The sequence below is a fragment of the Gobius niger genome (assembly GCF_951799975.1).
Source record: "Gobius niger genome assembly, chromosome: 4".
In the NCBI taxonomy this organism is placed as follows: Eukaryota; Metazoa; Chordata; class Actinopteri; order Gobiiformes; family Gobiidae; genus Gobius; species Gobius niger.
The window spans coordinates 22,098,859-22,124,715 of record NC_136855.1 but is presented as its reverse complement, the minus strand read 5'-3'; the positions used below and the strand labels follow the sequence as shown (position 1 = coordinate 22,124,715).

Below are 25,857 nucleotides of genomic sequence, written 5' to 3'. Positions count from 1 at the left end.
CACTAACGTTGCCTCTTGTTTTAGTTGAGTTACAGTATGGTACACAAATACAGAGCCAACATGGGGGGTGAGGGAGTGCAAAAGAGGGGGGGGGAGTCACGGAATAAAGCAGTCAGAGCCTACAGCAAGGCAGAGGAGCAATTGTGTGGCAGAGTGAGTTATTTTGCTTCACTTGCCGCATCAGCGGGGGGTGGTGTGCGGATTTGACAGTGTCTATTGGAGAAAAGGAGAACAAGAGCATCTAAAGAGGGGAGGGGGGTGGGGGGGCATGTCCAGAAGAGTGAGGTCAGGTAACAATCACACAGCATGCACCACCACCTAGTAGCCCACTAAAGTGATTAATAGAAAGAAAGAAAAAGCTTAACAGACCAATCCAGTCTGTGGATACAAGTTAATCAGAGTGTCGAGGTTATACGTTTTGGGCTGTGAAAATAGAAACATTAAAGTATGTCCAAACTAGTGTAATTTCAACATTTGAATAAGTCTTGCTTCGACAAATGCATTAACAAAAAATATGTTTTAATTTAGTGGGATGTACTGCTGTTGTTGGGCACTTCATGGCCCAGGTCCTTGTTAACAGTTCAGACAAAGGGCAGTTTATGATGAGACACCAATGAGGCCTGGTGACCACTGAACTCAACCTGAGGGAGTGTTGCCCTCCTGTGGACCCGCCACCTGCGGGAGGAGCCAAAAGGGGTTGGTGCAGAGTGATGCCCTCAAAGCAGTTATTACAGATACAGTCATCCCACAAACAATAAAATGCCCTGAATTACAACTCAAAGACTTTTGCACAAATTGTCCTTTTTTGGAACCACACAATCCACAATTAACAATATGAGCAATACAGTGAAATGATTAATTGTAATGAGTGCAACAGGTTAAATTTAGTTCTGGGCTCCATACCAGTAATAAAAGTGTTCATGTACATTTTTGCAAAATCATTGCACGAGATCATTTAGTTCTGTTCGTCATTAAGAGGGAGAAGGCTTGTTTTGCGAGTGGTGCAGGGAGACACAGATGAGTAGCATTAATTATTACACACGAAGAATGAGCGAGAGACTCGAAATGCAAGAAAGAGGCAATTAGAGGATGTCTAAATAATACACAGCCTCGGGATAAAATGGTTTAAATGTAATTCAGGCTTGGTACATCGTCAGGCAATTAAAGTTTGTGCAAAAGTTTGGAGAGAACTTTGTGGAATTATGTGGACTCTGAAATCCCAGTGCAGCCCCTGAAAGCAGGCGTAGTGAATCTTAATGTGGGCAGTTACATCTATGGTCATGAGTGAGCTTATATAAATGAGATCATCCTTAACAAGAAATGTAATGAATTACGTCAATGCAATGGGCCTTAAGTACTTGTGTTGTACAATATTTGTTTTTCTAATAACAAAAATATGCTTAATGCTAAAGTATACAAATATTTTCCTAGTACAACAACATCACACCGTGTACTTTTCAGTTGGTTTTATTTGAAGCATTTTATTAATTAAGAACAAATTGAAGTTCCTTAAGAGTCACACATACCCATTGCATCAAAAGACACGTATAGCAGACAAGAAACTTTTGACTGACTGGGGAAATTACTGCATGGACAACTGTGACACAGTTATATGTAGGTTATAATCATGACATCATTGAGAAACATAGGGTGCCTAAGTCGATTTGCACTGCAGGAGTTTATTTTGAAAAATGTACTCTAAATATGCCTCCTCTCCAAACTCTACTTTATTCCACAGTGCAAACAGACATTTGTTCACCTGTAGTGTCTGCTGTATTCCCCATTCACACAAACAGCCAATACAGTCATTCATGCATAAAGCTGTCAGGTAACACTAGCTCTCTCTCAACAATGTGTTGCACAAAGTTACCATTTCAGCCAGTTTTATTGGCAAAAACATTCAACCTGGCACCAGGAGCAGACAAAGACATAAAGAGAAATTTCATGTGTATGTTGTTCTGTAACTCTCAGTGTCACCACTTGACCTAATTTGTTCTTTTGGGCTTGTCATAGCAAAGCAGCTCATCCAGCAAACACGCCTGATGAGGTGTGAAGCCTGTACCCAAATCAAGCTTTCCTCCCTCTGCCTACGCTCTCCAGTCGGTGGAGGTGGTTCAAAAGACCAGGTGCAGGGTCAGATGGACAGCACTGACCCAACCCACAGCGAAGGAGGACACTCATATGACATTCATCTCATTCTTACACAGGGAGCCTTGATAAAGAGAAACATTGTCAGATGTAAAACAAAAAAAAACTTTATTTACAGAAAGTTAGATGTACAAAAATGGCACAAGTTATATTTGCTTGAAACAAAACTTTTAACTGTAGTTGGTTTCATGGTGGTTGTTGTTAATGATATTCTTTAATTTTTAAGGGTAAATGGAAGTTGTCTTTGTGCTGTAGTTTGCCCATTGACTGCTATCATAGTCTTTCAGGGATGTTTTTTTCGCCCCACACTGGGACCACTGTAATGAGATAATGTCCCACTTTAAGAGTAAAGACATATACAGGTGAGTGTATCAAGGGAACCAGGGGGAAACTCAGAAATCCAGGTGTTTGTTTGCAGATGTACTGAGGCCACAGACTGAAGCTGCACTGGCCGCTCCGGGCAGCTCCACCCGGCTCACACGACTCACGGTCTCCGACAGGTCTGGAGGCAAATGCAGTCTCTACAGAAAGAGCACAGGCAGGGGCAGAATATTAGAGCGGGTCATACGGATGAGAAGAGACACAAACACAACAGTGGGATCCACGTACAGTAGACGCAGTTCTCCAGTGATGTTTATTCAGCCCATGTTGGCCTGAAATTGCATTAGATGCTTCAGCACTCCCTTTAGCACTGGCAGCATGGAGTAAACCTGCTAGTGTGTGGCTAAATGCTTCAGAGAACTTTAGATCTGTTACAGCTCACAGGGAGAGTGTGTTCAAGGGCTGTGAACACTAAACCACATGAATTTATAAGATAGATACAGGAATGTGAACATACAGTTTAACTAAAGTCCCATGTAAGATATACAATAAAACCTTTTTGGCTGTTTTTTTTTTTTTAACCACAATGACTCAACAGGCTAAGTTAGTCAGGATTTAATTTGATTTATTTTTTACGCCTGTAGCGCGTTTATCAGTCAAGCTGTTGCCCTTGTGTGGCAGCTCCAAATACAAAAACGCTAGGTTAATGAGAGCCACTCATCTGAAGTCTGCAAACAGACACAGACTAATGGCTATAAAAAACTTAAGAGGGCTGTACTTCTCTCTGTGCACGCTGAATGAAAGGCCCTACACCAACAGACTGAGGTCGAGAGGACTTCAAGTATCTCCACTATCCAAAATGCGTGTTGAGTCAGTTCAAGTGTCTTTCGAGAGCCGGCTCTTTCCACAGGCAACGCTGCCTCAACAATAGGTGATGTTGAACCGTGTAATTTGTCCCTGAAAGAATCTCTGATGACATCTGAAACCTTCCCTCAAAGCAGAAGCTCAAACTCCACCTAAACCCTCTCTGCCCACATCCATCCCTGAAGACATGAAGCTCCCACAGATGCTTATCTTGTACCTAATGACCAGGCGTTAGGAACAGGGTTTATCGGCGTCGTTTCCAGGAGATAATTCGGGACTACACAACACTCGTTAACCCTTTGGGGTATAGCACTTCCTACTTCAGCGCCAAATAGTGTTTTTAAGGATTTGGGGATTTAGGGAATTCTGTTTTCCCCTCAAGAAACTGATGTTCACGTGTGATATAAAGCCTTGTGTTTCCTGTGGCAGCAGTCAGGGGCTCTGCATACTTGCCCTTTGTTTGTCCTTTGTGAGTGCAGGAGAAGCTGGGCAAGTCGAAGAAACAAGAGAGTTGTATTTGAGGAGCCAACCTTTTATGTAGAGCAGGTGACTACTCTGCAAGCCCTATAATTTAATCTAATATGGTTAAGGTAAGGTTTCACAAGAAGAATACAGACAGAGGTGGAAGATTTCCACTGGGAGAACATAGGGATTTACTAAAATCAGCTTGAAGACACTAAAAAGAACTACTATTTTCTCAAACTTTAACAAGCCACAAAAAGTTGTGTGAGCTCAAATATTGGCCTTGAGGGGGCCTCCAGAAGCGCAGCATCGAGCTCTGCCAAACCTCACCTGTGTAACCTTTCGTGTCTTCAGCTCACTCAAGTGTGACTGAAAAAGAAAAACAATGCATTGATCAAGCCTGGATTCGGTCCTGCTTAGTGCAGTGCAGCGGAAACGCGCTAGAGAGAAGGCCAGTAGAAAAATCAATCACATATACATCATCCTCGATGGGAGAGTAAAAAAAGACATCACACTGTTGTCTGGCTGTCACGCATCCACAGGCCTGGCTACACAGCGTCTCTCTGGCTCTGGGCTCGCTCAAACTACTGAGCATGTGCAAAGGGAAGGTCAAAGCAATCCAGAAGTGAAGCCGGCTCCTCTAACCTTTGAGTTTGGGGGCAGATGAGAACAATCAATGGCTACGTCAAAGTTGGAGGGAGGAGCAGACAAACCCAATCGATTAGTTTCACACACAGGGAAAAGGCAGCCCTGCAATAATCAGTGGTAATCCCAGGACATTCACTGTGTTATCGACAATAGTATGTATTGATTACAATACCAAATCATTCATTTTTACCAGAAAAAAAAGGTTTTGTCTAATACCACTGAATGGATACAAAATGTGGATGTTTCTCACTTAATTGAGAAGCAGAAAACAAAAAATATATAATTTAAAAGTGGTAAAATACATAGTGTGGCCAACAGCAACGGTGACAACGAGTGAATGGAGGTCAGTGTCGGATCAGACAGACACAGTCACAGAGGCTGCCTTCCTGCGACCTGCACACTCCATGATGTAAACAAGGACATCCGGAAAAGCTCTCAGAGGCAGAGTGGGGTGTATGTGTGTGTGAAGTCTTTCTGTGCTGCCTGGCAACCTTCAGAGGGTGCAAAGAGAAGCAGAAATAAAAGGGTCTGTTGAGTTGGAGGGGGTAGCTGGAACGGGATCGAATGGCGGGAAAATAATCTATTGGCTCTGGTGCATTGGTTTCATGGTGGTACAGTGGGGGACTGTGAAAGTGGATGTGTTGTGGCAGTGCACAGTTCTGCGTATATTGGCATGCTGATGTCAGTGCTTCTAGTGGAGACCAGGCTAGAGGGCTTTGGTTTAGCCCAACTCCACAGCAGAGGGACTGGGGCCACGCTGGCAACAGGGGCGAGAGGTGACACAGCTCCAAATGAGCGCTAAGCACTTGAAATGAGCCCTCTGGGCCAGCCCACAGTCTGGCTTTGCCTAAGAGGGTTACCAATATCTCTTCACAAAGGAGAATTTCCTTCAGCATAGCTTAGTAAAGATCACAACATTTCATTGGTTTCATACTACCATTTAAAGTACATTTGTTTACATATTTATAAAGCTTTCTTAAACTACACAATTTGAGCCATAGAATAAATCCAACTGGTAAATTAATCGCGTGCTACTCACAAAGCTCCGTCTTCAAAAGCATTCCAGTGGAGGTAAATGCTTACTAATGACTGGAGTATTAGGTGCTAATTTAACGAGTCATTTCGTCCATGGAGTTTTAGCCACAGTCTCAAATGGCCTGCGTCACTGTAAAGCTTAGAACTCTTGGAAACCCAACACCTCATTGAAATACGTGAGGGCTGGACTGGCACTTTCAATCAGATTAACCACTGTTTGCACAGTTTACATGTGCTCATGGAATTGACTTAAGATTTACCATAAACACAACGTATTGCAGAAGCCACAGCAGGTCACTCTGTAAATGAAGATCTTTTCTGGGTCACAGGTTAATACAGCTGCATCTGGTTAGAACCAGCTGCAGAGATCGCCCGAGACAGTTCAATATTACAAATAAATTGATGCAGAAGAAAAAAAAATTGCATGACTATTTTGGTCAATTCAATTTCGCAGAACAGTGCTGCAGAGCATCCACTGTGTGTACTGATGTGTACCTTTGCCCAAACAGGTCAGTGTCCTACATTTCCAGACCAATCGTAGCAACTGTCCCAGGGTCAATATGGTAGCGCAACAAGTTGTAACTGATATTGGTACAAATTTCCCAGACTTCCAGCTCTTTTCAGTCTGAATCACCTCCAGGTGCAATAATCCCTTGCAGATATAGAGTTACGCTGCAGCTTGTGGGAAATTGTGTGTTGAAGCCATAAAAATAAACCTTAACAAACTGAAATCCACAATATTGTGATCATGTCTATTTGAATTATACAAGCAAGCCATCATTAACTTTTCACTGACCATTTCAGTTAAAAACCTGACATAACAACCTGCATCTATCGTGAAGTAACTCTAACCCACCTGCACAGAACAAAAGCTGAGAAAAAGCTCTCCCTTCCTCCTCTATTGTGGTAATAAAGAATGCAACAGGATCCAAAACTGGTAAAAAAAAAAAAAAAAAAAAGAAGAGAAAAACGCTTGAAAACGTGAATTCATTTACCAACAGACTTTGGACAGCACAAATGTAAAATGAACACCAAATTCAAAGATACAAAGTGGGTTCTTCATATTATTCTTTGTCTCGTGGAAAGTGTGCAGGACTGAATACAAGCAGGAATGCAAACACATTCTCCAATTGTATAGAACACAGAGTACAATTTAATTTAGTAAGCAGCCAACAAAAGAAATCCATCAGGCAGTAATTCAGGTTATTTAGTACTGCCATATAACTAAACCCACATGTATATAGGAATCAGTTATCCATATGGTGCTTTCGAATCACCAAATGGACAAGCCGGGGCTAAAGTGTAACGGCAGTGAAGATGGGGATTTGACTTGCTGTGGCCGTCACGGTCTTCTGGGGGCCCTCCACTCAAACCTGTCAAGACCACTGACGGAAGACACAGCGTGAGGCCATTTTGGCTCTTTTCAGTTCATTTTTATTTCTCCGTGTCTGTGTTGGTGTGGACTACAGGCGTTTTTTGCAGGGCGAGGGGCTGAGGGCACTTGGACTGGGCAGAGGGAAAGGGTGGTGGGGGTGGGCAGGGGTTAGTGGGTGTTAGTTGGACTTGGGCGCAGCCGGGGAGAGTGTTCAGGCCCCCGGGTGACACGGCGCCTGCGGAGAGAGGCACAGGGATAAAGGGCAGAGAGTACAAACATGTCTAAGTGCTGCCTTCACCGCATATACAGCCATAGCAGCGAGTGCGGCTGCATGGGTTATGACAGCATATCTGGGGGACTGGTGCTGCCCTCAAACACATATTTTACCCCCCTATCCATGAATGTGATACATACGAAGTCCTTGAGATAATTCATCAGTAATCCTCGGTGGAAGCAGTTTTTTTTTTTTTTTACCACACAGAGAGTCACACTTTTAATGAGGTGAGAAAATGAAGGGAGTTAGTTATGGATCAAAACCTAATACAAAATCCGTATACATACAAACATATATAGGGTGGTCCATTCCCTAATATGTGTGGCCTATGTTTGTTATGGCTTATCCACATCTAGCTGTTTTCTTCAAAAATAGTGAACCCAAGTTTTGCTTTTTACCATGTTTGATTCAGATTATTTAAAAAAAGATTCACAATGCACCGATGCAGGACTGAGGAGAGAAAATTTCAGAACAATGCCAGGCCCCTGTTTATATTTTACTGCAGCCATCCCCAAAACACAACACTCAGAACATTTTGTCATATATTATTCATAGTTTTCCCCACTGCAGGCAGCCTACAAGAACACACGGCCAAGAACAAAAAACCGAGATGGACCCGAGCAGCCACATTTTCAGCGATTGTGTGTATATTTTCAACCCGGCATAAGCAAAGTGTAAACAACTAAACCAGCCTTTAGAGTCATATCTGTCTCTAATATGTTTCAGGCCACAGTAGAGTTCATGCAGTTTACAGGCAGTTTGACTAGTTGAAAGGTCATTTGGAGGTGACAGTGTCGGCTGGGGAGGTAGTTCACCCATTGGAGGGGTGTGGTAGCGGGAGTTATAGCACATAGTCAGTGTACTGCTAAAACACTGAAGTGTTGAATGAGAACAGTTTAGGAGCTTTTAGGCTGATTCAATGCTTGTATCAATAGATCATCATGGAATAATCTACTTCAAACGTCAATAAAAAAATAAAAAAATAAGAATGAAATGCAATAGCTGAAGAAAATATTCAAATAAACCGTTAAAGCTGGACAATAAAAGTGTGGTCTGAGCACCAGAGGTTGCCACAGTAACTCGTAACTAAAATAAATAACAATAACTTCCCATGTGGTTCAATATAGTGTCTTAGAATAAATATTTTTTAAAGAAATCCCATTAGAAAAGAATATCTTAACATCAGTAATATCTGTGCAGAACAGGGCAATAGAAAATATTCACTTGCATCTTTATATGTTCTTCATCATTTGTTTACAATTAAAATGTTCCTCCATTCAGTTACTTAAGACCTTAAGACAATACACTGATGGGTTTGTAATAAGTGCCGTCTGTGAATGTGTCCGTGAGAGCCTAAGTTTGCACACATCCTCGTGCGGCTGCGAGAAAAAAGGGGGTGTGTATAATCCATCACTAGTTGATAGTCCTCACAAAAAAGAGGCCTTTTCTGCTGAGAGGACAGCCCTTGTGTGGACAAAGACCACCATACTGGGAACTTCATAGGACCCAGCTGAAAAGGTGTTGCCCAGAGTAACCCCATTCACATTAACAGGCATGCCGGCCAAAGCCAGTCATTACTGCTGACTTGGACCAGCCGGGCCACACATAGACAAGACTCAAGCCTCTCAGGCCATTCAGCACATCAGGCCACAGGAGCGTCGAAGACTGTTACACATCTGACTGTTCGCCCACGAGGAGGAAGGCAGAGCTGAGTAATACTGAAGTACAGTGATAAAAACGACTCCATTTGAATCAGGAGGATGGAGCCTGTAGCAGCATAATGGCAATAGGTCAAATGTAGCACAAATCTGTATTTAGTCTGGGAGTAAACATTCTTGGGATGTAACATGAAGTCTATGTTATTTATACTATAAATGACATTAACAACGTTATTTATGGTATCAGCGGATTAAACAACTCCATGCATAAAACATGTACACTAGGTTCCCTCTTGGTGTTCTAGACTCCGTGGTGTGCGCTATAATGCACACCTCCTCGTTGTTTAATCCTTACTTAACCTTCAAAGTTAAAAGTCATCATTTAGGAATGTGATGTATAAACTAAGACACAACTCAAATCAATTAAAAAACCTGGTAAAGTGTGAAAAGTCTTGCAAGATCGACATCGTATCCACGTGTCTCTGTACAGCCCATAACAGAGGGGCTGTTATGGTTGTACTGAGGCCCGTGGACACACGTTATGGGTTCCAAGTGCCTCTGTACAACCTATAACACATTTCTAGTTTTCCTCCTCCAGTTTTCACTCCAAACCTCAAAACTAGCTTGTATCCTCCTGCATGCCCTCGCTGAAGGCAGGTGGTGGTGTAATTTTAGCCACAGCTAGGTGAGGTGCTTTCTGGGCAAACTAAAGGCAAAGCCACCTTTAGGGTGTCCAACACGTCAGAGGGAATGAGACATCACCTCGTGTGGCCTGTCAAAAAATTCACCACCTTCCATTTGCCATTGACCCCAGGTCCTAAACTCACATTGGTGATGGGGATTTGTGTTTTGTCTGCTTTAATTTAGCCCCAAACACATCAGTCTTTAGCTAACCCACAGCACTGGCTGAGTGCTAATTGTGAGACATTACTAAAACTATTAAAACAGTGCGCCCTGGCCTCGGGAGGAGACATGCTAGTTTGAATCAGAAAGATCATGCTAAATGCATGTGATATCTTTTCTGCAAATGACCCCGAGAGGAGGCGATAACAAATAAGATAATGTTACTGAAATAATGTCAATCGTGCATTCATTTAACTTCTGATTTTTTTAAATAAATATATTACTTACAAAAAGACAATTATAACAACAATTTAAAAACACAAAGTGCAGCCAACAGTTGAGTGGTTAAAGCTGTGGTAATCTAGATATTTTGATAGCTGCTGTACAGTTGGCAGAACACAGATCTGTCTTCAGAGTCATGGGTTTGAGTCCTAGCTCTGAATGTTTCTGCCCACTCGCGCTCTTCACCCCTTTTACCCTATACTTTCTTGTCCAGAAATTTTATAAGAATACTAATACTTTCAAACTTTCCCAATATTGAGCAAAAAAGCAAACCTTTAGACAGTACAACAGTGCAGATCAGATATTTTTGAACGACTATCATAAATAAATAAAAAATCAATCCTTAAGTTGTGGTGATGATGGTGAATTCATAATGTGAGCTCTGAAATCTTATAAGGATGAGAATATTAGTTAGCTAGTTTGAAGATTACAATTACTGTCTAATTATCTTGTTCAAGAGTGAAATGAAAGTTAGGAACAAGTTCTCAACTAGAATATCTGCTTCTTCGTTCTTCCAATGAGTGCGACATTTGCTGGGAATTGGGCGGCCTGCCAGATTGGGGCCAAGTCAGAGTTGTCAGGGGATTACAGTTCTGCCTTGCTCACCACAGGGGGTGCGGAGTGGGCCTCAATTACCCTGCAGCGGCGTGTTTGATTTGGCCCGGCACTTTTGGGGACAGACCAAAAGCTGAATAATGCTCCATTAGCAACTCAAAATCCTGCCCTAAAATGAGCCCACTTATGCATCACATACAGTAATTGTGCGTCTATCAAAGGCTGGCAGGTCCACACCAATTACCCTGATGACAACAAAATAATATATGCATTTTTATAAAGTGCAGAACACCTGTGGGTACCAAGTTCATCTTTGTTGCTTCAAATCTCCGATGGGCTCTAAATGTTGAAACTTTCAAGAAATAAAATCCAAAGTTGTTACAAAGCAAAAAAGAAAAGAAAAAGCCTTAAGAAACACTTTAGACAGGGAGCGACAAGAGCGAGAGAGAGAAAGGGAGAGAGGGAGATCCCCTCACTCTGCAGTGAGGCTCTGTGCAATTGAATTTTACAGGATATGAGGCAGCAAATGGCATGTAAAGGCTGAAGCGTCAGACGCTTCTGCCACGTGGGCCAAACAGATAAGGGAGGTGTAAGTGAAATCATTAGGTAACTCTGCAGGACAAAGGACCAGTCTGAGGTTGACGATGGACTAGCAAGCACAAGTTAAGGTCCTTTAGTTCCGTTGAACAGCCACTTAAACTGATATACATGCACTTACAAACACACAGAAAATCACTTCTACAAACAAGAGCCCCAGACTGACATGAGCAAACAATCCAGCCCTGTTATTGCCACTTCTCTTATAAGACTTGCACAGCAATACACAGATGTAGTGATGGTGCACGTGCGCATACTGGAGCACACAGCACTTCAAACTACAGACGCCTCATTGAGATATCAGCCCAAGCGATTGTGTTTGTCCACCTGGGTATGAAAGAGCAATTCTGGCTTGAGACTGCGGAGTAGGACGGCTCAAGCTGGAGCCCAGCAAGGCTGTGTCTGTCACAGGCTTTGAGGCAGGGAGCAGCCAAGTGTGGATGCACCTCATTACCTCACTCATCCACACACCAATTACCCCTAAATAAATACACCCAGCCCACAGGCAGCAACAATGACATCCCGCCTGAAAAGGAAGAAAGAACGTCGTTCAGAAAGCATTTGCACGCACAAAAAGTGCTGTTGGATAATGCTGAAAAAAGTGGAGAGAAAAGAAGCAAACAGAAGAACATGCAGGAGGCTGCAAGTCTTTTGAAGACCTCAAAGACCGAGCACATAAAAGAAAAGAATGAAACAAACACAGAGCTAGCCGAGTGAAGTGATTCAGAAAATGATAATTTCTTGCTAAATTTCACCCAACACATCCACAAATGATTGTTGTTACAGGGGAGGAGCCAAGTTTAATTGTTTTAAAGCAGACAGCCATGAGATAGCTGCACAGTTGACTAAAATGGTGAACACTGTACAACCGACACATATTTGCATTTAAGATGGGCCGCTTGAGGGCAACAGTAGCAACTGCTTCTGGAGGCCACGTAGGCTCTAAAGAGGGTGAGCACACAGACCTGTATACTTCTGCAAACCATTAAATATAGTTAGGTCGAACGAAAAAAAAAAAAAATTGCATTCAGACATTCCATTTATAGGATATGCTAAAGGTGTGTGGTAAAGGAAGAAAGACAGATGTGGTCGGAGTGCAGGGGGGTCTAAATAAGCAGAGAAGTTCCTTGATCCCCCCCTCCTCCTCTCGCACCTCCTCCATGTGGGATCTTTCTGCATGAGTGCCTCTGTCGTACCTGGGGGACAAAATGGTGTCTCTCTTCCCTTTCTGTCTGTCGCTCTGCCCCACTTCCTTCCTAGCTCTTCTTCTGTGTGTGCTGCTTCTACGGTCTGCAGAGGGACAGGGGGCCAGGTTTGTAGTGCTGTTTGGAGACACAGCCCAAGGACTTCTAAGCAAAACGAAATGAGGACAAATGCAAATACTGTATGTATAAATAAACAAGTCATTAATAATCACTCTCCAACGTCTGCACTGAATCACCGTGTACAGTAGAAAGGTTGCATGACAGCCAGAGGCAAACGGGTGATTCACTTCCTTCCTTTGACACCTGAACGTTCAGATGATGGGTTTGATGAAATTTTCTGATGTGATGATTTCTTAACCACGTGAGCAAGCCAACCTGGTTTGGTTGACTGCAGGCAGATTCTTGGTTAACAAAAACAAAGTCTGGGAACGTGTGGCTTTCCGAGCTATTGAATCTGTGAGCTAAAGAAGAGGTGATGGGTGGAGGAGATGTGATGGAGGTTTATGAAGTTTCCAGATCTAATTTCAGAAGGGCATGTCATTTCACTGTAGGTGTAGTGCCACAGGTGGGTGGAGCACTGTTGACAAGCTGTGGCCACATAATCGGGATTCCTGATGGACAGCTCAACAATAAGCTGGAATGACACATCATGGGAATCATGAACTTGCATGCTCATCTTGATGTTTTACCTTATATTAATTTGGAGGCAACAAACTGTCTAATATTACTCTTCCTGGTGTGCTCACTTTCACACGCTCATTATATAAAGACGTTTGGCAGGATCTGCTAGGACATAGATATAGTAGTGACAGAAAGCTTTTGTTTTTGTTCATCCTCATATGTCCTGGGGTTGAATCTGTCACCACTTGTGTCTGTTTGACAAGTGAAAATAATTGGGTGAACGTGACAAGAAGTAGTGTGGTTTGGCTTTAGCACAAACTGACAATCACCTTTTTATGGTAGCACAAGCAAAGTATTTTTGCAAGTCTCATGATATTTGAATAACAACAAACAGTTGTTGACACTGTTAAAATTGGACAGGTGCACATTATAATTTGGGGATTAAAATTGCTAAAGGTGTGTGTAAAGGTTTGAGTGACAGGTAGTAATATTCGCTGTTAATCTTCCAGGGCTGCTGCTCATGTGAACTTTGAACGCATATAGCTGGATAAGGACAACCCATCATAGATATTCAGACTATATATATTGGCCAAAATGTAGGTACGTCTGCCAAAACTCAAAATTAACGCCTTCCTCTATGATGAGAAAGGCCCAGTATAGAGCAGATCACACCAACACCACAGCTGGCATTCAAGGGTAAAATTAATTACTTCAGATACATGTGCTTCCTCTCAAAGTGGCAGACTTATTTGCATTGAGGAACATTCAGCAGAAGTAATCGATGCACACACAAAATACGGCCACCCGATGACCCCAGCCCCGTCACAAAGTCCCTCCTCATCCCCAAAGCCCTGACGGCTCCGCCATGCATGGAGGAACAAACATAGGTAGAGAGAGCAAATCACACTGCAACAAAACACAGAAACATGAATGGGAGCACTACAATGACGGGCTGGATGCAGGACAATAGGCTCGCCATTAAACAAACGGCAAATCCCAGGATGGGCTGCGCGCGTATGATACTGATTATAGGCACCTAGTCCCTGCCTGGGGAACAGGGGAGTTGGAGAAAAAAGGACACAATATTGCAATCTGACAGCTGACGTCTTCATATAAATGTATGAATTTACATTCCAATTAGAGGAAATTTACATCTTAATCACAGCGAGCAGTGTGTCGGTCCCTGGGTTAGTGTGTTGCTACGGTAATGAGGTGGGATGCTGCTGTGCTCTCTCATCCAGACAGTGATCTGTCAGCAGACGACACCTCCCTGTTATGAGACTGATGCTCCCTTAAATGCAACCACCAACACAATTCAGTCAAATTCACTCAAATTTGTCTTAAATACCAACAAGGCTTGAGCTGCCACCCGAGGATAATTTGCCAAATACAGAGTTTGAAAAATATCAAACATGTCTTAAATACAGTGCACTGAACCAGGAGTGTCTTTAACTGTCACTCAAATGAGAAGCCTTCAGCTCATTCCACTTCTAATTTCCATACTAATAATGGGTGTATAATCTGAAATGGGCTTTGTTTCATAGCATTTGAAATACAGACAAAAATGCACGATGAGATAAAATCCTACTGAAATATTATAAATATTAAGTCAAAATGTCAAGTTCAAATGATAAAGAGTTTTGTCAAAGTCAACTGTTTACTTTCAGAAAATATTTTTCTCTAGAGCTCATTTCATTAAAGAGAGTTTATCATTCATTCACTTTAAGAAGTTTATTTGGAAACAAGCAAGTCGGAGTGACATGATAAGAGTCAATGGTCACATCTATATAGCACTTTTCTACCTTCTATGGGCGCTTTACATCATGGAACCATTCACCCATCCACTCTCATTCATACATCAGTGTCTGACACTGGAGGCAAGGTGGGTGAAGTGTCTTGCCCGAGGACAGAACAGCAGTGTACTCCTACAGGATTTGAACCGCCAACACTCCAGTCACAAGTCGAGCCACGCTACCATCTGTGCCACTGTGAAAGTCAAGGATCTGCGGAATTAACTTTTCAGAGTCACTGTATAAAGTTACGCCCTTTCTCCGTAGATTTGACATCGATGATTGCTGACAACGCAAACTGAGCAGATTATAGCTACATGAGACAGGAGATCCCACAAATCAGTTGAACACTGTCCTTCGCCACGGCTGGATTTAATACAGAGACGTGTGAACAAAAAATTGGAGGTAAATGAGGCGTGGATTCTTTATCAGGCACCTCATAGCCAAACAGGCCTTTTCCACCAGAGACACTGCTCTAATGGCTCATATCTATGGACGCAGCCTATTACTGGATACTGCCTGTAATTAAGACAAGTCAGATTACACCAGGGCATTTCCTCATATTTATATTAGACCGCTATTAGGGTGAGTGGTGTTATCAGAATCGAAAAGGGCACAATCAGCACAGTCACTCATTCCATCAGAACAATAAATGGGGGGCTATGAAATTGGCGTGGTGCAGATTGCAGCCTGCTAAATGCTTGAGAATTTTTTTTTGCCAAGTGGTCACATACACAGTTATACTTTAGAAAACTCTATATTTAGTCCTGCCACTTGCGGGCGACTTTTCAAATTTGATGGTCTTCAATTTTGATATGACTAGATGTTTATTTGCAAAACAAAAATGGCAATATATCTTATCACAGAAAAAAGCCCTACAGCAATAAACGAGGAACCTACAAAAATTATGAATGAAGTGCAAAAATGATTTATAAAGTCACCCTTTACCGTCAGTCATGGAGGCAGTACATACTACTGTAATAATATATTCATGAAAAACAACTTCACACTTTAATATACACAAAGACGCAGGAAACATGCCCAGATATGCACGTTAACGTACAAGTAGTTATTAGCGTCATGATTTAGCAAATCATATTCTTAAACCGTTGGGTAAAAAAAACACAGTGCGACAATCACAGCTTAGAACGATGATTCCCAACATTTTTTCCTTTGAAGCCCCCCAGCTATAGCCAGGGACAGGCCAAGCTTCCCTTGTTCAAATCTGCAGCCCCACAAATACATAAAAAAATAAAATACATAAATATATAAATAAACGGATGTGAGTTCTGCGCCTGTACTCTATTTCCAATCATCTGTTTGGATTTTTCACAGATGAATTTGGTGAAATTATATTTATTAATGGTTTAATTCTTTGACCAGCAGTTTTTAGGGAATGACACCATGACATGATGATCCATCACATATCAGTGATGGATCAAAAAAAAAGTGAAATGAAAGAATCTGCACAACTGAAGGAGCTCACCGTATTTTAACTTCTCGTGCCACTGTGATGTTTCGCTTCATCAGAGTAAAACCATCTGATGAGACGACAGTCGTCTGATGAAAAGACCAAAACGTCACTGAGGTGCAAGAAATATAAAATGGTGAGCTTATATATATACAGCTGTGTAGACTTTTCTATGTTTTTCCATTGATCCTCTGACCAGACAAAGTTCTGGGAACCACAGGCAATTTCTGGCAGCCCCCAGGATGGAAACCAAGGCAAAATATTATACAGCTGAAAATATTTGTTTCCACTGACTAGAAAAAAAACATAATAATTTACATTAACTACAAGAAAGTTAATATAGAGCATTTTCAGAGCTGTATCGGCAACAAATATAGTTTATAACTACGTTGTTTGGTTGTTCAGCATCTGACAATCATGTTAGATAAACAACATAATCGATGACAATGAGGCTTAATGTTGTATGACAGTAGAGTACAAGAACTACAAAGAATGAAGACTAAACAAGGGGTCCAAATGCAGCATTGTCACAGGGAAAAGGGATTCATAGAATCCCCACACTAACATATGGAGTAACCTTTGTGGCCTTCAGGCCTTGGGGAGCAGTGGGGAAGTACGAGGGGGGCTGTAACGCTCCGAGGACGGTAGGCACGCTAGGGAGAGGTGAGCTGTCACCCCCCATTAGCATCACGGCTGCGCTCAGAGAGAGGGAGGAGGAAGTTAGCAGGCTAAAGAAAAATACTGGATCATCGCTAACTGCCATCTAGAGCCATCCTCAGCCTCCAAGCCCTTAGTCTACAGCTGCCTCCTGGGAAACATTTGCACGCACGTTCTGCTCATTCTTAGCTAGCGTGGGCCACAATGAGTATGTGAGGTGCAGGGGGAGGGGCCCGTGGGTACGGCCTGTATAGGCACAATGTATGGACTTGGCATAACAAAAGGACAACTGGGCACACTTATTATCTTGCCTTCAAGCCTTATGGAATTGAGATATTATAAGAAAAGACAAATTGAAAATGACAGAGACATTCAGTTCAATTTTGAGTGCAAAGAAAGGTCAGGGATAGAGGTCTAAATGCATCAAAAAATGAGGTTGATTGAGAGATTGAGCATAAATGATCATACTGTATATCATATACAAAACAGAAAATTAAATACTGAACATAAAGAACCAGCTCAGAAGTGCCTCAAATGTGACCTTTTGAAGGCTTCTGTGAGCGAACGCTTAGCCGCATTCTGTTCACCAGATCCCACTCCTAACACCCCTGTCACTCATAATCACTCATCATTGTTGTGGACAAAAGGAAAGTTTGGTTAAGCCACACACTGGAGTACTCTCCACCAGAAACTTCCCCCACTTTAACACAATCACATATGTACGTTAGGTGGCACAAAGACATAAGAACAAGCTGCTTTTATGCTTCCATGAGCCTAACGTAGATTTCTGATAAGCCAAGTATCTCCTCAAAGTTCCCTGTTGAAGTGCAGACTTGTCCTCCCTGTGGCCCTCCGCTTTGACTTTAGAGTGTAATTAAAGTCTATTCAAAGCGCTATGTGTCCAAACTATCCTCCATCATCTGGCTTAGTCTTTCAATAGCCACCTGTGAACTCTGAAGGACACTTGCCCTCATAAAATTCATGAGGACAGCGACTCAGAAGCGGCTCAATGTGTCTCAATGGAGAGCACTACTTTAAACAACTCAGTGTTTAGTGTTTACTGTTTGCACACTCCATGCTACATACAGGCATTTTCACAGCAGAAAGGGCGTAAGTATGAGTAGAATCAAAGCCAAACCAAGACCTAAGAGGAGCAAGCAATTATGTAAAAAAAAATATATATATATTTATATATCTGAAAAATGTAGCAAATAATTTGCAATGCATGTTGTCCAAATATATGCAGCACACAGCTTTCCAAATCCACACACTAACTTGATACCATTAAATTCCATAATGTCACTTTCAAATTGTGGATAACAAAAAGGCAAAAAATCCAACAACAACAAAAAAACAACAACATGATCTTGCACAATAACACAAAAAGTTTAAACAAAACAAACAAAACATTCCAAAAGGTTTTAATATACTAATGCTTGTCAGAAACAAACATTGAACAACACCCTGGTCAGTCTCCATCTTGTGAACCCCCAGCACACCGAGCTGCCAGAGTGTGGGAAAGTTATTTTTAGGACCCAAGCAGAGAGCTTTCCAGAGGTTGATGCTCCTGCTCCGGATCAACATTCCACCTTTGAACCACTCAGACCATGGAAGTGTTTGTGCCCACATGGCAATTCGACATTTTTTCTGTGGACACATGAGACAGGGGACACCACTTGGAAACTTTTAAGTTACTAAACTACAAAAAAACATCCTAAAACCAAACCTAGCACCCAGGGCAAAAGCTACATGCCACTATAATTATGGTAATGCAGTTACAAATATGAATGCATTTACACAGTTTCTATACAAGCAAAGACCTCATAGATGCAATGTGGCCTGAAGAAACTGCCCTGTGCTTCTACTTTTAATGCGAGCTGAAGACGACTAGTGCTACTTTAATCAGGTCTGAGTCCAGTGTGGCTGGTCTGGGCTGATCAGGGCTGAGCGGAGCATGGACTATGATAAAGGTTCACTGCTCATTGATAAAACAGCTTCACAACCAGGCTCATGGAGACCAAGTTGTTACACACTTTGGCAGAAAGAAGTGCATATAGTCTCTTTGGTTTAGTTAGGAATTCTGAAGTTGCAAGAATCGTTTTGACAAAGTGTTGATAATGTGAAGAGGACAGCACAAATTCAGACCTTAGGAGCCCAAAAACATGCTCTACAATAGACCAACATATAAAAACAACTGTCCATTGCTTTAATTTAGCATGTGGAAAAACAAACAAGCATCTAGAACTAACTTAAGCTACATGAGATTCATTATTTTAACTGCAGAGAAGAAATGTCCAAGTTTCTGTATTCAGCATGCGGTACTTGTGAGTTCACAAACACACGAGAATCCATCTTGTGCTGCTCCCGCCAATCTGTTTGAATTCTGAACCAAAAGTGGTTTGGAACAAATGGATAATAGTAGGAAACGCTGGACAAACACAAGGTATGGTACACATATAGCATATAGTTTAGCAAAATATTAAATTATTATATTCAGGACGGCTACCAAACATCACAAGATTTTCTCACACCGGGCTGCCCGAGCATTTGCCATGTTCAGTTGAAGATATGTGGCCACACAGTAGTATCATAATACATAAATCAGTAAATAAGCCTAAAAACATCCCTCACAAACCCAAGAGTCAGCAAACAGTCCTTACAAGCATTTTCAGAAGCACATTTCCAGAATAGATAATGCCCCTTTAAATAATTGATGCATATCTGATGTATGTTGCGAATATTGTTCAGCTAAGGGGTCTGATCGCGTGCCTCTGCCCCGACTGCACTCTCTCGGTCTCTTTCTCATTCGCATACTAACCCTAACCACACCTCATTCTAAAACGTGACAGCGAATGGTGTGTGTTGAGGAGGTATAAATTATTTACTGAAATTTTTATTCCAAAGGTCCTTACATATCTGATCGTGGCTACCAAGACAATGGCACAACTCACATATACAATATGTGGACATCTTGTGAATTCTAATAGGTTCAGGACATGTATTTAGTTTTCTCTTGGGATGTAAATAACCATCAGAAACCACTGCAAGTATGGACAAATATACATTATGTATTGAATAGTGAACCAACCATTACATTGATAGTTCCTTTCCACATGGAATCATATACACCAAGAATAAACAAACACACAGAACATGCCCCCGGACTGAGCCTTGTCCAACTCTGTCTAGATATCTCTCCATTTTACGTTTGCTTTCTGATGAGACGGCTTAGTGCCTCTGAGGAAAAGCCCTCATTTTAATTAGACCTGACCTGAGAATCACTTAACTGTTCCTCTTCACCGATGTGCCCCTCCTCTCACAGCCTTTGCTCTGTTCCTCACATAGGTCCATTAACACCCTTCCCTTGGCACCCACGGGCTGCAACAGGGGGCTGACACAGGCGTGGCTAAAAGACGTTTTGAGGACATGCCAAGAAAAATTAAACTTATCTTTATTCACCACATTCAGACACTTAAACTTGTTCTAAGCAGTTTAAATTCTTAAAGCAGCATCTTGAACAGAATCCTGACACCATCTTCAACTGTGTTTTAAAGTTAATCTATAACAAACTACAATGTTCAAATTAAACACAATGAAAATGTCTTCCAAAATAATTTTTGCCAAGTGTTACTTTGATATCAGTTGACTAAAATCATGTAAAAATACATGTTATATAGTCTTCCATCTTATACCATACACCTCAAAGAGCCTTGAGGTGATAAGTGTCTTTAAACCTAAGCTAAAATATAGGTATGATACAAAACTATGCAGGCGGTGGATAGTCCTTGAAATGACTGAGGCTGTCAGTGCAGCAGACAACTTTTAATTGCCTCTTTAAAAAGGCGACTAATTTGACAAATCCTCGTCTTATACTGTATTTGACCTGTGACCTTCTGTTGGCCCCAGTGCCCCACAGGCACATTGCCAGTCAGTTTAAAGGGTCACCCAGAGGTAAGACTAATGTAATTACATACCGCCAGCATTCTTCCCCAGTTTCATCCTCAAAGCATCTCACATTGTGAAAGTTATGACAAAAGCCCATTTTGGTCTAAAACGAGCAGGCGGGACAGTTCTCCCAAAAGTGCGTGCGTGACAAAGTACCTGTCACCAAACTCTGTGCGTGAGCAGTGTCAGAAATATGTATTGAATGACAAAACAGTCATGTGCAAGCTGCACTGTGTCAATGAGTAAGTGTTAACCCTGTTTGAACACCTACGCTCCCTACCTGCTCAGACAGGGCCGAGGGTTAATTCTGGCTGCGGGCTTCGTGCTAATAAGTTCTCATCAACCGCAGTTTGAACCCTTGAAAAATAGCAGTCATCACCGTAGTTTCTGATGGATTAACCAGCGCATAGCATGATTGTTGATAAACTTAGAGCCCAAGATATAACAGATCACCAGTCCTACCAAATCTGACAATGCTAGGTATTGAAGTGCAAGTCAAACAGCTGATAATGTGTTAGCACCAAAACTGTGAGCGCAGTTGAGTTGATATGTAGCTGGATGAGCGCTGCCCACCTGCCAATTTCCTGACAGTCATCTCATCACAATTAATCACAGCTAAAAAAACAAGGCTTCCCAATATTAAAAGAGTGTCAAGAGTTGAGAGGAGTGCAGGGCAGCAGGTAACATGCTCATCCTCCGGTTTGGCTGTAGATGTACATATGTCAGGCTGAGCAGTATTGTGTGGCCCCAGGCAGAAGAGTCCTGTAGCTTGAGTAAATGAGGTGATTAGCAGGGATGGTGTGGGCTGTCACATGTCAGACACATGGCCTAGATTCTTATCACTCTCTCATATGTCAATCAGTGGGCCACCGTCACAGTTGACCAGCAGGTCACACACAGGATGGCACAGCACACGGCTAGATACACGATGAACAAGAACCCCAGCAAATATATCAGATATCAGAGATAAGTTTCACAGTATTACACATTATTGTAGCGCTTGAAAAATTACATTTCAACTTTGGTTTTGACTTTGACATGGCTGATGATACTATGTTTTCTGGGAAATACCCCAGCTATTACAGACATCAGCATAGATGCCGTGGTATGACACCAGTTTAATGCCAAGCATCAAAGCCAATATTGGATTCCTATATAGCTCTGTAAAACAACCCAAATAAAACTAACCTTTGGCTCTAGCCTCTAACTATGGGATACTGAGACACATGACCCAGAGCGCTCCATGGATGCTTCAGGCCATGCCCCCTGCCCTAGCCTACATAGAGGGCTAATTAAAAGACCATTGAGGATAACCACCTTGACGTTTATGACCCTTATAAATCCATACTGTAGTGGCCTATTCAGGAAAAAGGGAGGGGCGCAGAGGAGAAAGGATAGTAAAAGCTGGCAGGGGTTGACTATGGGCAAAGCCGGCAGAGAATAATTCCTCCCCTTGGCTGAGACAATAGAGCTCATAGGGACCAGAGGGTGTGATAAGGTAATGATAATGTAATGAGAACCAATCATGAGCCTGAGCTAAGAGTAGGGCCCCTTAATTTGCTTCCACGGTGGTAGTTCACTGACAGATAGATTGCCGTGAGTGAGAGCGATGATGTGACATGGTCAGAATGAATGAATGAATAAATATCTTTGACAGCACCGAGAACTCATTATACAAAAAATAAAGCTAATAAACATTAATTGAACCATTTACGTGGACGAGAAAAACACAACAGGCTCTTAACTTACCTTGTTCTTATACGTTTCGTTTAGATATTAAAAATGTATTTTTGATTAGCAGGTGTGTGTGCAGGCTGCAGCATGTGTAATTGCAGAGTGCCGGTACTCTTATATTAACTAGATGGCGACTTTTGGCCCAAAATAAATTACGCACAGCACCAGATTTTACAACATTGGCTTGAAAAAGCTAAATAAAGATTTTACCTCAATGCTGAATTGTTTCCTCTTGAGCTTAAATGCCAAGTCCTTGTGGTCCGGGAATTGACTCGCTAGACAGTTCAGGTGAGGAACTTGGCGAACATGCAACAGACCTGGAAAGATGCAGAATAGGTTACCACTTCATAAATTAAAAGATGATTTGATTATTATAAGATTATTTTAGAAGAGAAGACAATCCAAGAAGAGAATCCAAGAAGACTAACTCATAAATCAGCAAATATGAAAAAAGGTATATTGTTAGAGAAATGATATAAAATAAATGTGAGCCCATAAACATTTTGCAAACCTATTCCGCTTTTGTTTCCAGAGTTTAAAGCCTAATTCATATTTTGTAAGAGGAAACAGAAGCAGCATAACACAATACAAACAATAATTCATCAATAAGATATTCAACTTAGTCATTCATCTTCAAGGCCACTTTGTGACTCACCATCACCACAAAGTTACATCTGTACAAAGCTGGGAAAGAAGGGTAAAAGTGGGCTAGCATAAGTAAGCGTGTGAGGGAGGAGAGATGGAGGGAGTAATGGAGAAAGAGAAACAGACAAAGTGGGGGATGGTGGGTCCTCTCCTCTGTGCACTTGGGTGATTTCCCCTTGCATGATCTGCAGTGACAGCCTTCCCAGCATGCTTTGAGCAGCCCCGAACTGCCGCCGCAAACACGCGTGCACGCGCAACCCCTCACGCACACGGACGCTCATACCAGATGCGTTTGTACTCATAACCAACTCGCATCAAAACACTCAAATGTATTTCACAAACCGACCTCTGGCTGGTCTGACAAAAAGAAAGGAACCGTTTTGGACACGAGGTAAAAAATGGTCATTATCACAGCATCTTTATGTTATGCAAAACTTTACTGGTTAAACATTTGTAGAAAAGACAGGGCTGTTTATAATGTGAGCACTGCTACCCCAAGGAGAGTTTGGGGGATTAGAGTGAGCTGTACACAAGCAGAATTTGAGGGAAAGAGGGAACGCATGGTAATGGCTAAAAATACCCCATTGGTTCTGTTGACCTTTATACACAAAGAGTGTTACAGTGAAGAAAAAAAGAAAGGCTGATGAATTCAGAGAGAAATTAATGGCTACCTCTGCAGAGACATGAAGACACCTTCCAATAAATCCTACAACTTTCTCCTCATTTGTGTCTTGTCTGTAAAAAGCCTCCATTTTTTAGCAGCCCATGCTGGCTAGGGAGACATTGAGCAAGAGACTGAGAGATAGAAGCAGAGGGGAAGAGAGAGTGATGGTGAGGATATCGATTCCCCAGTGTTAGTCTGCTCTGGGCCTCAGGGGTATGGGCGCTGGGACCGGGCATCGGCCGAGGGTGAGAGAGGGAGGCTCTGCTAGAGGATGGAGAGAGAAAGAGAGAGACCAGAGGATGGAGGGAGAGTGAGGGAGAGGGCTACAGCGTGGCAGCTGAATACCCCCCGGCCTGTCTACTGAGGAGCACGTCTGATTGAGCAGCAACACGCTAACTTGCACTGACAGCCGGGCCTGCGAGGGGGATGCCCTGCCTCCATCCACAGCCCCAGCCCCGCAACTTAATGCACTAACGCCCGAGTGTATGCGTTTGCAAGACACAGAAAGAAAAGGCAGTGTGCATTTGTGTGTTCATACCATGGTAATCTTTATAGAGTGGGTTGGTCTCCCTCTCCGAGCCTTTGAATGATTCCAGGGCAATGGCGGTGTCACATAGCTTGGCGATCCTGCCCATTAAAGCTCTGTTCTGTTTGAGCGAGAGAGAGGGAGAGAGAGGGAATGAGAGAGAGAAACATGAGCAGGTAATTAAAAGCCTCCTGACGAGCCATCAGTGTTTCAATTAAATTAGGTCATCATTTCCCGTGGCCAGGTCATTGCTGTCCTGGGCGTAGTAGGAGCTGAAGAGATACAAAGAGGAAAGGGCTCTGGAGGGGGGAGGAAGGCCAAGAAATGGACATGAAGTTCAGATACACACCCATGGATGAGATTTAGGAGTCAGTGATCTTTTAACTCCATCCATTTATTTTCTTACTAACTTTTCTGTTGCTTTTTTCGTACATTGTGCCCGCATACAGGTAATGCACATAACTTTAACTATACTTAACGAAATGCAAAACGTGAATGTAAATAACGCAACATAGGAAAAGGATAGAATGATATGGATTACAAAATACAAATGAAACTAGAGTTAAGACTGTGAAAATCAAAAGCTTGCACACAGAATGGCTGGAAAAAGGAAAACTCTGCAGAAGCTCGATGAGGAGAGCTCCCCCTACTGGTTAGGTTGTAATTTGCAACTGTGAAAAGAACAGTCAAACAGGAATAGGCCAGGGCAAAGATAGAGGGACACTGGGAAAGAGGGAGAGAGAGAGAGCCCTGAAATATTAATCTGCTTTGCCTCTTGAATCATTCACAGACTTCTCTGTGTTGGCTGCCACCGGCTAATGCAGTTTTTATGCCTCCATGTCTTTTCCCAACTCTTTCTTCTTCCTTGGCCTTTTTGTCCTACTTTTAAAGTATGCATATCCCAGTCAGGACAGCTAGCACTTACTCTACAGGGTATACAAGGTCAGTCACAAACGACAATTAAATAATTATCAATCAATAATGTAAGAATACTACATGGATTGACCCTATTGGCAGTAGCACTTTCGATTAAAGACGGAGTTGTCTAGCGCGCTGCTAATTGGCACTTGAAGTTTATTTGGTTTAATGTTAAGGGGTGAAAAAAAGACCATCTGCAGTTAGTTTTTTATTAATAAAAGATCAAGAGAAGAGTGTTTATCCCTTGGCCTCTTTATTTTTACTACAGTAGCTTATATATATATATATAGTCTTAGACTTCATTGGCATGTGATGTGATACACCCAACTCTTTTTCTACTTTCAGACAGGAAAGCGTAAATGTATCTTCATATATTGTTTTTTGCTCTATTGACTAACTAATGATAAACTCAAGAGCACTCTTGCTGCTTTAAAATGAAGGCTGCCTTGGCTGTCATCAACTGAATACATTTGTATTGCCTATTTGCCTAATGGTTTTATATGGGATGATAGAATCTGGCCAAAACATGGGGCTCTGAGGGCTTTCTGATCGGACAACTTGCAGTGGCAGAGACAACAGAACAAAAACTGAATTGTTGCCAGTAAAATAAAATGTTAAT

At 42.1% G+C, this 25,857-nt stretch overlaps 1 protein-coding gene and 1 long non-coding RNA gene across 3 annotated transcripts in view; both read right to left on the bottom strand.

Moving 5' to 3' along the window:
- LOC306961987 overlaps positions 1 to 25,857 on the bottom strand; it is a 97,426-nt gene that overhangs the window by 39,894 nt on the left and 31,675 nt on the right. The gene's annotated exons all lie outside the window — the stretch shown is intronic.
- elp4 (elongator acetyltransferase complex subunit 4) overlaps positions 2,399 to 25,857 on the bottom strand; it is a 36,391-nt gene continuing 12,932 nt past the window's right edge. Inside the window, exons 8-10 of one of the 2 annotated variants that reach the window (XM_079554956.1) lie at positions 24,333 to 24,441; positions 22,696 to 22,802; positions 2,399 to 2,669 (exon numbers count right to left, since the gene is read on the bottom strand). In XM_079554956.1, coding sequence (XP_079411082.1) covers positions 2,541 to 2,669; positions 22,696 to 22,802; positions 24,333 to 24,441 — 345 coding nt within the window. In that variant the 3' untranslated portion in view covers positions 2,399 to 2,540. Of the gene's footprint in view, positions 2,670 to 12,330; positions 12,412 to 22,695; positions 22,803 to 24,332; positions 24,442 to 25,857 lie in introns of those variants that run through there. The other variant, XM_079554957.1, reaches the window with a different exon arrangement.